This window comes from Microtus pennsylvanicus, chromosome 16 (genome assembly GCF_037038515.1).
Source record: "Microtus pennsylvanicus isolate mMicPen1 chromosome 16, mMicPen1.hap1, whole genome shotgun sequence".
Classification (NCBI taxonomy): domain Eukaryota; kingdom Metazoa; phylum Chordata; class Mammalia; order Rodentia; family Cricetidae; genus Microtus; species Microtus pennsylvanicus.
Genome location: NC_134594.1, coordinates 7,200,323 through 7,215,767, shown reverse-complemented (window position 1 = coordinate 7,215,767; position 15,445 = coordinate 7,200,323). Strand labels below are relative to the sequence as shown.

Here is a 15,445-nt window from a genome sequence, read left to right as displayed (position 1 = left end):
GAAAAGAAAAAGGAAGGAAGGAGGGAGGGAAAGAAGGAAGGAAGGAGAGTTCCAAAACAGGCTCCAAAGCTATACAGAGAAACCCTGTCTTGAAAAAAAAAATTTACAATTTCGCTATCTATTAATTATTTTTAAATGAAAGGCTGGGTTATAGCTCAATACTAGAACACATGTGTGTGGCATGGGCTCAAATAGCACTAAAAAAGGAAAAATGAGTTCTAAAATTTAATCTAAAAATAATTTTTCACGTAAGCTAGTGACTGAGATGAAGACTGCCAGCCTCCACAAATGTGGTGCCAGCTGTGTGATACAGCGTGAGGAGATGGTGACTAGATCCTGTGACTCCAGAGAGTGCTTCCCGTTCTCTCAACACCTAAGAATGTTATAATTTAACTTTAAAATCTTTGTCAAGTACTTTTTAATTTTTACTTATGTGTCTGTGTGTGGGTCCCTGAGAAGGTCTGAAGAGGGCATCAAGATTCCCTTGAGCTGGCAGTTACAGGCAGTCCTGAACCATCCAAGGGTCCTGGGAACAGATCTCCAGTCCTTACAAGAATAATCACTCTTAAATGCTGAATTTTCTTTCCAGCCCCACGTTTCGTGGTCCTAAACACAGGCGATATATACACTAGGATGAGTTTTTGTGCTGTTTTAGGTAAATTATCTGATATTTCAATAGAGAAACAGTCTATAATTTATCTAAATTAAATTCTTCTTAGATCAGAAGTCAGAGCACAAGAACAAGTCCTAGATTACAGGATGAGAACTATGAGCGAGAAAAGCTGACAATGTCTACAAAATTGTGTCCTGCTTGTTAATTTCTCTGACTTTAACGAACACTTTATTATTGTCAGAGCAGCCTAATATTTGAAAGATTAATGACTGACTTAGTTTCTCTTATATTAAAATATCATTTCATTCAACAATCACTGCAACCCCATAAAGAAGAAATGATACTAAACTAACGCAATACGACGGATCAACTGAAAGCACTATCAGACGAGTCCTACAGCCTGAGCTGAGGGCTCTATTATGAACTGTTTGCCCCTTTCCCAAATTCACCATGCTGAAACGACAACCCCAAAGTGGCTACATGTAGAGATGGAGAAGGCAGGGAAATAAGATCACATGGGATCCTGGGAGTGAGGCCCTGGCACGGCAGAGATTTGTATACCAATAAAAAGAGATACTAGGGCTAGTGAGATGGCTCAACAGGTAAAGGCCTTTGCCGTCAGGCCTGATGACCTGAGTTTGACCCCTGGAACTCACATGATAGAAACAAAGAACCAGCTCCTACAAATTATCCTCTGACCTCAACATGGACTCTGTGAAATGCTCATGCCTGTCCTACCCCTACAACAAATAAGTAAGTACCCCCAAAACAATGTTTTTAAAGAAGTTATCAGAGCTCTCCTCCCTCACTGTGCACACACAGGGAAGTCCAAGTGAGGACAAAAAGAAAGTGGCAAGAAGGGGGCTGGAGAGATGGCTCAGAGGTTAAGAACACTGGCTGTTCTTCCAGAGGTCCTGAGTTCAATTCCCAGCAACCACATAATGGCTCATAACAATCTGTAATGAGGTCTGGTGCCCTCTTCTGGCATAGAGATATAGTGTATATGTAATAAATAAATATGTATATTAAAAAAAAAAAGAAAGTGGCAAGTGGCAAGGTAAAAAGACAGTCCTCATCAGAAACTGGGAGTGGCCAGACTTGGCCTGAGACTTCCAAGATTATGACATTTCTTGGTGGCAGCCAGACCAAACCACTAGAGGATTTTTTTCACTGCATGTTGAATTAATTTCTAAAGAAAAGAAAAAAGGGGAAAAAAGCCCTCTAAAAACTGCATAGAAAACCCCTTTCCTGATTTCTCGGGATGTGGTTAAAGGTGAATTCTCGCCTTTATATATTAAAACAGAATTATTGTCACGTGTGGTAATACATTCCTTCAATCCCAGCACTTGGGAGGAAGAGAAAGGCAGATCTCTATGAGTTTGAGGCCAGCCTGGTCTAGGGAGGGAGTTCTAGGACAGCTAGGACTATACAGAGAGACCCTGTCTCAGAGGGAAAAAAAATTATCAATCAGGCACAGTAGGAGGCTGAGGCAGGAAAGTTGTCATGAGTTCAAGGCCAGTCTGGTCTACTGTCTTCTAAATAAATAAACAGAATTGCTAACACCTGAAAGCTTCCATCCTCAAGGTCAAGAAAATCAGGTTATTTTTAGACCCTAAAATTACATGCAAGAAAACAGTAACCATCTCCACTACAGTAACTATTAGGCAACCATATTAGGATATAAATAATACAAATAGAGGGTCTGTTTTCTTCTCTATTTAAAATGACTGCTGGCCTAGGTCTAGCTAAGGAAAGAATAAGAAGACGGGTCTCACTGGACGCTGCCCTCTGACCCATCAGCCCAGGCACAGCAGGCACTGCTGCTCCACACACCTCGAGCCCTGGTGCTGCTGTGAGGCTGAGAATGCTCTGGGCAAAAGCACAGTCTTCTGGCCAGAGACAACACAGACCAGACCAGGGTATAGACACTTACTACAGAGACAGAAACAATATCTAACTATAGCATGAATGGATTTACTAGCAAAGTTTATAGCACTTCTCTAAGATTCATTCATAACAATCCTAAGCATGGTAGCTAAATAATGCTAAGGGGAATGACTGATAATTTCCAAAGCGTCAGTGTGGAAACTGGGTGATTAGTCCACATATACCCACGTACCTATCACAGGCAAACGAACAGAAGACAAACCTTCGTGCTATTACTATGAAAAGGTGAAAAGACACAACAGAGTGCTGAAAACCGGGCCTATCACAGCCGTTACTAAGAGCATCCGCAAGGAGCTCGCTGTCCAGTAAAGAGGTCTGGGTTCAGAAAGCACTACAGTTGTAACAGGTCAAAGGAAAGAGACATTTCAACTTAGAGGAATCAGACAATGCCAAGATTTTGAGAGTTTGTAGAGCTAAGAACATGGACAATCCTAATAGAAGAAACATAAGAAGTTAAAGGGCTGTAACTCCATGTTAGAGTGCTGTGTGCCATGTGTGGGAGGCACTAGACTCAATCCTCAGTACCAAACACACAGAGGAATCAGTCTAGGGGGAGAGTAGACTTCAATAGTATAGAACAAGGGTCAGAAAGCTCACTCTGGTTGAGGAACCATGAAGCAGGATTACCTGCAGGAAAGAGATCCGCATGGCAGAATAAGAATGAAAAGGACTGCTTCCTTGACAGCTTTCCCTCAGATGGCATCCCACACTGGTAGTGGTGGATGAGAAGTTAGGAAAATAATTTCTTTATTTGCCCAATCTGTTTTAGTAACAAATTTCCACTAATGACTTAATTAAGATGCACTTACTTTTTACTAAAAGCTTAAAAATATGTACCACTAACGCATACTAAATAAAGACAATTCTTTTTTAAAAGCTAAAAGATTTAATTAATATAAAGAGAGCAACACATCATAAAGACATTAAGTGCCAAGTAACAACAATGGAAGACCATTGTTTTGCTGTATAACTTGTTTCAATTACTAGGTTTTCTAAATTTTTTCAAACTACTTAGTGAGATCTTCTTTAGCTGACAAAAATTCTCACTTAAAAATGTTTTAAAATTGTTACTCTTATTCAAGTAGCATGCATCCTTTGTTTTGCTGTCTGATAAGAAAACAAATAAGGCAACTATTTTTGACGAACATTCATCCCACCTGGTGCTATTAACTGGTGAATGCTTGAAGTCCGAGTGACCGCTGTGCTTCGAGATTCCAGGCTTGGGCTTCCTCCCTTCTTGCTCTCTGGAGAAGGGTCTCGTTGGCTGATTTTAGAACTGGTCACTGTTGTTTTATTATGACAAATTGTCAATGATTGAGTTTGACCAGTGCTTTTTGGTGGGCCATTCTGTGAGCTAGATAAGACACCCAACTTCTGGCTGCGTAATGTTAAATTCTGAACCTAAGAACCACATAACAAAAAATAAAGATGAAAACATGGCTTTAGCTGATACAGCAATCATTACAATAATGACAGTAATTAATATTGTGCCTCCTACACAAAGAGGTCCACACTCCTGAGACAACCAATAATCTTTAAGGAAACCCTTACAGAAAGGTCGCTCCACATGAGCGTGTCTTAACTACTATGTGGCAGGCTGGAAAGGACATAGAGGGTGGGTATAAGACAGTTGTGAGTGAAAGAGCAGGACAGGAAGACCAGGAAGAACTAAATGAAAACCAAACCAATATTAAGGGGAATAAGGGGAGGGGCTGACGGCAAATGCAGTATGAATATGAAGAAACGGCTCTGCCATGCACTTCATGGAAAGTGACCAGTTCTAAATGCGTTAGAGGGAGTACTGTAAGACAACTGACTTATCTAAGCATCTGCTCCGGCGTGATACCATGAGAGCATTTTCCAAAAGCTTCTTAAACTGAAATTCTGTTACTGACCACTATTGAGTGGTCTTTGAGAACAGAGCTCTAAAATGGGTAAACACTGTAAACTGACAGGATTATCCAAATTCAGCTCACTTGAGCTTATACCTCTCCAAAGAGCAAGGCAGAAAATGCCTCACCAACAGTAGCTTCTTGCCTATCTGAAACATGTACCAAATACACTTAGTACTAGCAATGGTCTCGGAGGGTCAAAGGAGGCTCCACCTAGACAAAGCTAATGAATGACAAGCTGCTGAGGTCTAACTTCTTAGTTGGTGCTCAAGGCTCTATTCCCTGTCCAAATGCCAAAATAGTATCAACAGAAGGTAAATAAACAGTCACGTCAGGCAAGTTTCTATCAATTCTACAGCTACTGTTAATGTGTGCAAATGAAGTTCCTCGCCATTCCACCTCAAAAAAGATACATGTGAACAGGCATGGTCCCAGGACAAACAGTGCTAGGAGGGGGTAAGGTCTCTGCCTCTACCAAGGGAGTAGTACGCAAATGGACTTAACATCTGAATAGACTGTTGGGAGGCTCTGGAGCAACAGAAGAAGTGAGTGGCTGTAGAGAGGGTCACTAAGGGGATATCTTTGAAGGAGAATTGGGGCCCTGATCCCTTCCTGTCACTCTCTCTGCCTGGCTGCCAAGGAGTAAGCAAATTAGCTCTAACACACACTCCCTGCCATGACACTCTGCCTCTACGCCCCAGAAAACAACAGCACCAGCCCATCATGAACCAAAACTACAGGCCAAAATAAATTTCTTTTATTTTTTTTAAATTGTTTCTCCTAGGTTGTCAGAGCAAAAAAAACTGACTAATACAACAATCACCGGAAACCCCTCTAAGTGAGAACATATGGAGCATCCTCTCTGATTTCCCTCCCATAGTTCCTACTGTGTCAATATGTATCAAATACCATTGGTTTTAAAGTCTCATACAGAAAGTAAAATGTACTGTATTCCTTGCGTTGCCACTCAAAGTCAACAATGTAGGCCCAACCCACTATGAATCCACTTTCTCTTCTCCAGTCTACAATCTTATACAACTGCCAAACTGCTCTCACTGTCCTATAAATACACCATATACTTCCTTCATTAGGTGCCTTTTGTTCTGGCTCTGCTTGAACTTTCTTTCTCAAGCCATTATTAGCAGTTCAATAATCTGCTTGGCTCTCTCAGAAGAGCTTCCTGGAGTTCTTTGTGAAGAATTTGCCCTTTCACTCCGGGATGTTTCCATGGAATCTGAGTGAGACTGGCCTACAGCACAATGTCTAGCTTGTCTGTACATGACCAACATACACATTTGTGAAATGGTGAGAGGAGACTCAGCTAATAGGGCCAGAGCCTCCAGCATTGACTTTTGCACCCCTAGCAATTCAGAACTACAAAAACTGGGAACTTCCTAAGTCTGGGATATTCTCTTACAACTGATTTTGAAATCACATCATATAGATATTTGAAAGGTTATTTAGTTCCACTTATGGCTTTTATGCTAACACTAGAATTTGTTCATATTTACTAACAAACTTCATTAAATATCTTGGTGGAGGCACATTAAAATATCTCAGGAAGGACAGAGATGTAGCTAGGTGGGCCTAATATGTATGAGGCCCTGGGATCCATGTCTGGTATGACAAAAGAAAAAACAAAAAACTATTATCAGTATAGTGATAGTAGCACAGGCCTATTATCACAGCATAAGGAGGCAGAAGCAGGAGGAACACAAACAAATTCAAAGCCAGTCTAAGAACCATAGTTAATTCCAGTACAGTCTTGGCCATACAGCAAAACCTGACTCTAAAATATGTAAGTAAATAAACAAATAAGTAAAACAATAAATTCACCCAGGAAGAGCTACATAATAGAGAATATAGCATTTTCCACAAATGATTCATGCAGTAGACCATATAATAATGATAACTGAGAACAAATATGCCAAAAAACTTGAATGGCTCCTTCAGGATGAATAGCATCTGAACAGTAAATGAAGATCTGACACAATGACCCCTAATGCCTACACACCACACTGCTTCCTGGAATCCTGAAAGGCAATGTTCATGCCTCCACAGTTAAGTATGATGTTATGTTCTATATGAGCTTGTAGACTTTAGATAACCTGCTGCCATCTTCACTCAAATACTAACTTAAAGTAAATAACTTACACTGTAGAAACTGCAGCACCAGAAGTAACACTGACTCACTACTGGAAAGACCACATGTTCCAGGACAGTACCTTTCTGGGGAGAGAGAATCCATCCCCAGAAGAGGAGTAATGGGCATCCTAGCCTTAATTTTCATTTCCCCTAAAACAAGCCTATGATTCTATAAGAGACTTTGACATCATGCATGAGGTATTTTTGCTAACTTCACTCTAACATCCTATGATATATAATGAATATATCACTACCAAAATAATTCTCGGAATCGTTTAACTGAAATCAAGCACTGCAGATATTACTGCAGCATTCTCACTGCAGAAGAGGGGACTGGAGGTGGGGGGGGTAGTGCTGTGCTGAGCTGACTTCTCAAATCAGCATCCCCTAGGTTGCCCTTTGATAAGCAGGATCTTATTCTTCTATAAACATCCTTTTTGTGCCAGTCATGGTGGCACACACCTTTAATCCCAGCACTCTGGATGTGGAAGCAGACAGATTTCTGTGAATTCAAGGTCATCCTGATCTATAGCTTTCCAGGTCAGCCAGAAGTATACAATAAGATTGTCTTAAAAAAAAAAAAAACATTTTTACTGATGAAAAAGGAATTGATATAGTGACTTTTGTAGTTTAAATAATAACATTAAACTACAAATCTGATACTCTTAATTTTAAAGAACACAATTTTTAAACTACATACTTAATTTTTTTTTAAAGTAGAAAAGTAAAAAAGAAAATAAAAAAGGACCATAGTGGCACACTCCTTTAGTCACGGCACTCAGAAGGCAGAGAGAGGCAGGTAGATCTCGGATTTCAAGGCCAACCTGTTCTATCTATAGAGTGAGTTCCAGGACAGCCAGGGCTGCACAGAGAAACCCTGTCTTGAAACACACACACACAAAAAAACATTCATACCCAATAGTCCTGAACCTGAAGCTGTGTCTCTGTTGGTCAGCATCGCCTATCACTGCCAGCCTCATTCACTGTCACGCAAAATCAGTGTTCACAGAGAGATCCCTTCAGTCCCCTGAAAGCTTTAACCAAGTCAGACCCACAGAGCCACAGACCGTGGACAGGTCACATCCTATGTCACCAGAAGACCAATTCACAAACTACATTAGCTGCATTAAAGACTCATAAGAATGTTTTCGTCATGAGAAACAGTAAGAAAATGGAGTACCATATTAAAAAGAAACATTATCTCCTAAGCAGCTGGTTGGTTTATCATGGAAACTATCAATCATTTAAATGGTTATTTATTATCTCTTCATTTCTAGCTTCTTGAAAGCTAAGAATCACATGTGTGATTTGTCCTCACACAATGTCAAATAATAACAGTAGTCAGTAGATAAGATATTTCATTATGTGGCAGCACTGTGATGAGAAGCTTCTGATTGCCTCACTTGTCACTTGTAACAGCTGAGAGGTATCATTTCCAATATAAAGTAAAGCAATTGGAGCTGAGCAAGGATCATCTTAAAATTAGCATTTAGTGAGCACTATCTAGCAGACCCTGTTAAGTAACTGTAAAGAGCCAGGGAGCAAGTTAAGAAAACTCTGTGTTTACTCAGCTACAATCTTTATAACTAATACATGAAAATTAGTCTTTATTATTAAATGTATCAATACATAGAAGTTCTATTAAAAAAATCAAAGAATATTAATTATTACTATCTCATTTACTTCTTATTGTTGTTGTTTGGTATTTCAAGACAGGATTTCTCTGTGTAGTTCTGGCTGTCCTGGAACTCACTTTGTAGACCAGGCTGGACTTGAACTCAGAGATCTGCCTGCCTCTGCCTCCCAAGAGCTAGGATTAAAGGCGTGCGCCACCACCACCCAGTTACTATCTCATTTCTTGCATTTACCAGAAAGCCAGAGTATGAAACGATAAATAAAATCCACCAGGCAATCCCAGCACTGAGGAAGCTGACACATAGTGAGGGACAATTCTGTATTCTGTCAATTATGTTTTAAATAAACACTGATTGGCCAGTTAGCGAGGCAGGAAGTATAGGCAAGACAACCAGACAGGAAGTAGAGGCAGGGCAATGAGAACAGGAAAATTCTGGGAAGAAGGAAGCTATCTCTGCAGTCCTGCCCAGACAAGGAAGAAGGAAGATGGGACCTGCTCTGCTGAAAAAGGTACTGAGCCATGTGGCTAACATAGATAAGAATAATGGGCTAATATACGTTATAAGAGCTAATACGAAGCCTGAGCTAATGGGCGATTTATAACTTATGTAGACATCTGTGTGATTTTCTTTGGGACCTAATGACTGTGGGAATTGGGCAGGACAGAAACCCCAACAAGCAGGCCCACATGTTACACAGGGTGACTCATGCCTGTGATCCTAGCACTGAGGAGCTGACACAAGAATATTGTCTCAAATTGAAGGCCTGGGGCATAATATCAAGTACTAGGCCATCCAAGGCTACTACCAAAACCTTTTCTTAAAAAAGAAAGTTAAAAATATACCCAAATGAACAAAAGCTATTTTAAAATGTGTAAATAAATAAAAGGCCAAAGATGACCAACATCTGAGTGAATATCTGTCATAAACATTCACTACAAAAACAACAAAATAGTACCACATAAAGCAACAGTCTATTCAACTATTTTAACTTAAAGTTTATTCAATCTAAATGATCATTATGACATTTACTGAGATATGACTTACAATAAGATGCAACTATTCTATAAGTTTTGACAGTAGGTCAAAAGTTATGGAATCAGAGCCAGCAGTGGTGGCGCATGCCTTTAATCCCAGCACTTGGGAGACAGAGGCAGGCAGATTTCTGTGAATTCGAGGCCAGCCTAGTCTACAAAGTGAGTTCCAGGACAGGCTCCAAAGCTGCAGCAAACCCTGTCTCGAAAAAAATCAAAAACAAAACAAACAAACAAACAAAAAAAGAAAAAGGTATGGAACCAACACACTGAACATCCAACCACCACACTGAACATCCCTCCTAGTCAATTTTTCCTACCTCTATTAACCTAATTTTTTCACTATGGAGGGTTTTTCTGATTCTGGAATTCTAAAACTACAGAATCACAGAGGACATACTTATTGTGTCTAGTTTCATCTGCTAGTTGTGCTTATGAGATGTACCAGTGGTTTGCTCTATTCCCCTCCGAGCACCATCTGTTTGTAGATTCAGCATTAGAATACTTAGCCATTGAGAACTATTGTACAGTGTCAGTCTTCATCTCAGCCACCCAGATGGATGTATGACGATGATCGCTATGATATATGATGTTGGACATTTTTATCTCGTGCTCATTGGCCTTTTATATACTGTCTTTTTGTCTTTTTGTTTGTTTGTTTGTACTTCTGACTGTCCTGAAACTCACTACATAGACCAGGCTGGCCGCAAACTCAGAGATCTATTACCTCTGCCTCCTAAGTGCCAGGATTAAAGGCATGCATCACCATACCTGGCCTATATAGTTAGAGTTTTGTGTAAACTATCTCTTCAAATATTGTTTCCATTTTTAACTGATATCATGATCTATTACTAAACTATAAGCATTTCTTTATATTCTAGGTACAATCATTGGTCAGATACATATATTGAGAATAGTTTCCCTCAGCTTGTATCCTAGATACTCATTTTGTAATGTCTCTTTAAAGAATAATTTTTAGTTTAAGTCCAATTTATCACTTATTTTTGTTTCTAGTTAATCTTTTTTGTGCCCTAAGAAGTCTTGCCCACCTAGACTTGCAAAGATGCTGTCCTGCTTTCTCCTGGAAGATTAAATTTTTTATTTTTACCTTTAGGCCTACATACTACTTTTAGTTTACTTTTTGAATAAGAGAAGTTTCATTTTTTTCCATAGTACCAAATAAAGTAATACTCTACTTACGTTTTTAACTTCAAATTTGCCTGATTTAACTCATTTTTAAACTTAAATTATCATCTACTTTGACGTATCTGTTATGTAACTACTTGCAAAGGAAATCTACAAAAAAGAATATACCTCATGTAAGAAAGAAATCTGGTAGACAGCAAAACTAAAAATACTGTGTCAATAATAAAACTCGTGTTAATCTTGATGAATCAACACCTAATAATCTAAATCTGTTTGATTATATGTCATTTCTACAAAACAAGCATGCTCTTGGAGCTCTCAGTGCTTTATAAACTTCACCTGAAAGCCATGGCAATGCACTCTGAAGCAGAGGAGCTGAAACACGAACGCAGTGACCGCCTTTCCACTGAGAGAGACCCAGACCTCCAGTACCACACTGTGATACACAATCTCACCTGAGCAGCTGCAGACTGACAGGAGGGTGACGATGACGACGAGACAACAGGAATGTCAGACTGCACAGCAGCCACAGTGGTAGCGGGTGTGAAAATCAGCTGTACAGACAGAAAACCAAAAATAACACCCTAAGACTAAAGAACATGTCCCACACACAGTGTGTAGCAAGCAGGCAAGAGACTGAACTTTGTGACAGAGAGACAGTGCAGTCAGGACTACCTCCTAAGCAAAAGGCTTCACACGACAACAAAGTTGTGATCACAGAGCTCAAAAAGTCACCAACAGCTTTGAAATCGCTCACAATTCTGAGAGTAGGGGAAAACTACTCAAAGAAAAGAATGTGTTTTGGTGAGATGAGATCCTCAAACCAAATTCTGTCCCAAATAAAAACTACTACCTCAGGATCCCTAAGATGGAAATGAAAATAAAACTGCACTAGGATACAGATTAATTTTGGTAAGAAACAGGCAAAGAAACACCAAAAAGTCTCTTCAGTCCACACATTAACAGTGCCACATACTACGATGTTTCTCAGCTACAAAGGACGGATCGTAGGACAAGTAAGGTTGCTCTTGATGTTAACCCTGTTTGTAAAGGGCGATTTGTTCTAAATAGAAATGCTCAAATGTTAAAACAGAGGAGCAACCCAAGGCCTTCACCCCAAAACAACAAAAGAGAAAAACAATCCATACATCACCATCTTGTTTTCAAACTTTTAATATTAAACAAGTACCGTTAATTTCTAAGACAATACAATCTACTCAATCTAACTGGATTTAGTAAATAATGATGGGCTTTAAAGTGTGGAGACACACTATTAAAAGTCATTTCAAGAAGTACTTGCTACCTTCCTGCTATTTAAACTAAAATAATCAATTAGGGACCTTTTCTAACCTTGAACATTTACAGTATGTATTAAATACAATACTGGGTTGCACTGTGATTTTCATGCATGCACATACATGGCCATCATATTCACTATCCCCTGCTCCCATTTACCACCCCCCCTCATTTCCTGAACCCCTTATTTTCCTCTAAACCCTTTTACATTTGAATTCTTTTTTCATTTACTTACTGAATCTACGTAAATTCACCAACAACTTTTCTTACTTTTGGTGCATGCAACCAGCCTAAAAGCACTCCACCCAAAAACGAAGATTTTCTAGTTTGAGTCATATGAATTACCCATTTTAAAGGTCAAAATCATCAAAACAAAACAAAAATATTTCAAATGGTTCAAATCATATTATTAAAGACAATTTCATGAGAGAAAAGTAATCCAGAAGAGGTGATATTTACAATTTGTGAATAAACGTTGTGTCACATCATCCCTTCCTGCCAAAAATAAGACTGAAAACTTGCTTTCCAATTTTCAATGAATAGGGATCAGATATATAATCAGTTCATTGGTCAAAATCTGCATACTAAGGAGGCCGAAGATGGTGAGTATTGATAGGATGCTTGTCTAATCATCATGATGCCCTGGTTTCAATCCCTGATACTGCAAAATTAACTAACTAACTAATTAGGTTCATATATATATGTATATATATCTTATATAAATAAAAAGATATATATTAAAACATTTGCTTAACTGTATAGAATTACGTCAGCCAATGTCTACATGTCTTTAAAAATGTCAACAATAAAATCAGGAAATCAGTAGGTATCTAATTATAAAATTATCAATTAACATTCCTATATTAATAAAAATAAAAGCTGAAGTAAACATAAGAATGCGACCTTACAGAATTTGAGACTGTAATAACCAAAGCTACGAATTATCTGAAGAACTATCGGAACTCCAATCCAGATTTCAGAAGGTCCTTGGACATAAATTCTTACTTATCATTGAAAACTAAGTTTTTAATATTTCTAACTATTTCCTCAAATCATCAATGTCAACAGAATAATTGATTTATATAACACTGTAAATAATAAAACTGTAAGATGGCATCAGTAATAAAAAGCTCTTCAATTGTAGAGATCTCAAAATATAAAAAAAGATTTTAAAATCAGTACCAGTATTAAAAAATATTGTTACCAAGAAGACCTATTAATTCACAGTGGAACTTTTATGCATATTTATAAGTATTCAAAGGCTGAGCATACACACATGCACACACGCACACACACACACACTCACTTGATAAATACTGCTTAAGTATTAAAAATGCCTTATTGCATCAAATCCAAAAGCATTGGAACTCTCCAGTACTCAGATACTGAAGAGCTGGTATCTTAAATCTTACCATCTGAGCTCGGAGATACATTTGAGCTTGGCTGGCAGTCAAGGTAGGAGAGGTACTCCCTAGTAACATAGTCTGTTGGGTAATACTGCCGCTGGTGGAACTGGAAGCCTGGGAGCGACTCATCAACTGAGCAGGTGTAGGAGAAGTGGAGAGGTTGATCTAAGGAAGAAAATGTAACAGGTAATGCCTCCATATTCTCAACTTCAGGAAGCTGAAGCAAGACAATCAATGGTAGAAACCTCAAGGATAGGCTTTGATCTTCGACAGAGCCCTTCATTTTGGGCATCAATTTGCATACAAGCACAGACTGCATGCAAACACACAGCACAGACTACTTACTAACTGGAACAACTTTCAAACACATCCACATTTCAGGAAGACTTCTAGAAACTTAAAAATGGCTTTACTACTACCTCCCCCAAAACTAGGGATGATGTCCAATTACTTTATATTACAAAGAGTGACTTTAAAGTTCTAATTGTAATACATTGTTTTGTCACACTGTCATATTTTGAGGAGCTTCTGAAGTGAACAAAAATTAAAACACAAATAATTCATTTATATACGAAAAACATGTGGGTAACGTATAATTACTGTAATGTTTTAACTTAAAGGTTCTGAAAACAAGAAAATATAATTGCTATCTGTTAAACAGATGGAAAAGTCCTGAATATTGGCTATGAAATTAATGTATCAACATTTTAAAGTTTAAAGTCATGCTTAAGAATTAATTAGAGCCGGGCGGTGGTGGCGCACACCTTTAATCCCAGCACTCGGGAGGCAGAGGTAGGCGGATCTCTGTGAGTTCGAGGCCAGCCTAGTCTAGAAGAGCTAGTTCCAAAAGCTACGGAGAAACACTGTCTCGAAAAATAAAAAAAAAAAAGAATTAATTAGAAGCCAGGCAGTGGTTGCACATGTCTTTAATACCAGCACTCAGGAGGCAGAGGCAAGCAGATCTTTGTGAGTTCGAGGCCAGCCTAATCTACAAAGCAAGTTCCAGGACAGCCAGAGCTGTTACAGAGAGACCTTGTCTCAAAAAGCAGAAAAAAGAAAGAAAGAAAGGAAGGAGGGAGGGAGGGAGGGAGGGAGGGAGGGAGGGAGGGAGGGAGGGAGGGAGGAAAAGGGAATACTTAGCAAGTTAGCAAGCAGAGGTAGTGATTTATGCCTCATGTAATCCAGCACTCAAGAGGCTAAGGCAGGAGGCTTGTGGATTAACAGCCAGCCCTGGGCTACTGATGATTAAGTGCCAGGTCAACCTGGGGAACATGAGATCTGGGCTAAATAAATAAATAAATAAATAAAATTAGTATGTCGCTGAATGGGTGACACAAGCTTGTAATGCAGCACTAGAAAGGCTGAGGCAGGAGACCTACTAGTTCATGGTGAGTCTGAACTAAGCTGCACTTCAAGTTCTTGGCCAGCATGAGCTACATAACAAGATCCTAGCTCAAAAATAGAAAGTGCATAGACTAACAGATCCCTGGAAAATACATTAGAAACTGTCAACTTGCTTGGATCTGTGAAGGGGAAATGGAAAGAGGTAGGTGGAGAAACAGGGAAAAGAGAGATACACATCCTTTCTCGTCTTTCCAAGTCATTTCTGTTCATGTACCGCCCATTCTTAAACAATTTCAGAGAATAACATAATTCAACCTCACCTTAAATCATTTTTGTGGAACAAAGTAGAGAACAAAATTAAGAAATAGCTTACTAGACTTCTGATTCAGAAGTACAGTTGAAATGCACAGGGAGCAGGGAAGGTCAGTGCCCAGGGTCAGTCACAAATGCAGACCCAGACATGTAGGAGGAGGGAAGGTCAGTGTCCAGGGTCAGTCACAAATGCAGACCCAGACATGTAGGAGGAGGGAAGGTCAGTGTCCAGGGTCAGTCACAAATGCAGACCCAGACATGTAGCAACAAATGACACCAACGCACCTCTAGGTTTATTAAGCCTACAAAGATGGAATGTCCACGTTGGTCTATTATACGGTAAAGCTGGAAGTGAAATCTCTATTTTGAAACAAGATTCTGAGAAAGGCTGATCAATATGTGAAAAGTTCCACTCATGTATGCTGAGAAGCAGCTAGGAAGTTGTTACACCTGTCCTGATATACTGGAAGAGTAGAGGGAGGCATCTTAGAGATTCAAAATTTCAGGGGTTTACCATGTGTGGGTATAAAATCCAAATTCACACTCCCTGCATAGTCCCCTAATATAATCTCATACATTAGCATTTGATGGGATAAAATGGTGAAGCAGGGCTCTTCAGCAATATTCTATCAGGGAAACGTCAACCTGAAGTATCTGTACATGAAACTCCCTTCAT

The 15,445-nt window shown here is 39.2% G+C and overlaps 1 protein-coding gene across 6 annotated transcripts in view; it reads right to left on the bottom strand.

The window, feature by feature from the left end:
- Positions 1-15,445, bottom strand: part of Phc3 (polyhomeotic homolog 3) — a 64,500-nt gene that overhangs the window by 33,671 nt on the left and 15,384 nt on the right. For 4 of the 6 annotated variants that reach the window (XM_075950748.1, XM_075950746.1, XM_075950751.1 and 1 more), the window contains exons 5-7: positions 13,120-13,278; positions 10,867-10,965; positions 3,718-3,961 (exon numbers count right to left, since the gene is read on the bottom strand). In XM_075950748.1, the coding sequence (XP_075806863.1) occupies positions 3,718-3,961; positions 10,867-10,965; positions 13,120-13,278 (502 nt within the window). The remainder of the gene's footprint in view (positions 1-3,717; positions 3,962-10,866; positions 10,966-13,119; positions 13,279-15,445) is intronic. The other 2 variants (XM_075950749.1, XM_075950750.1) reach the window with 1 other exon arrangement.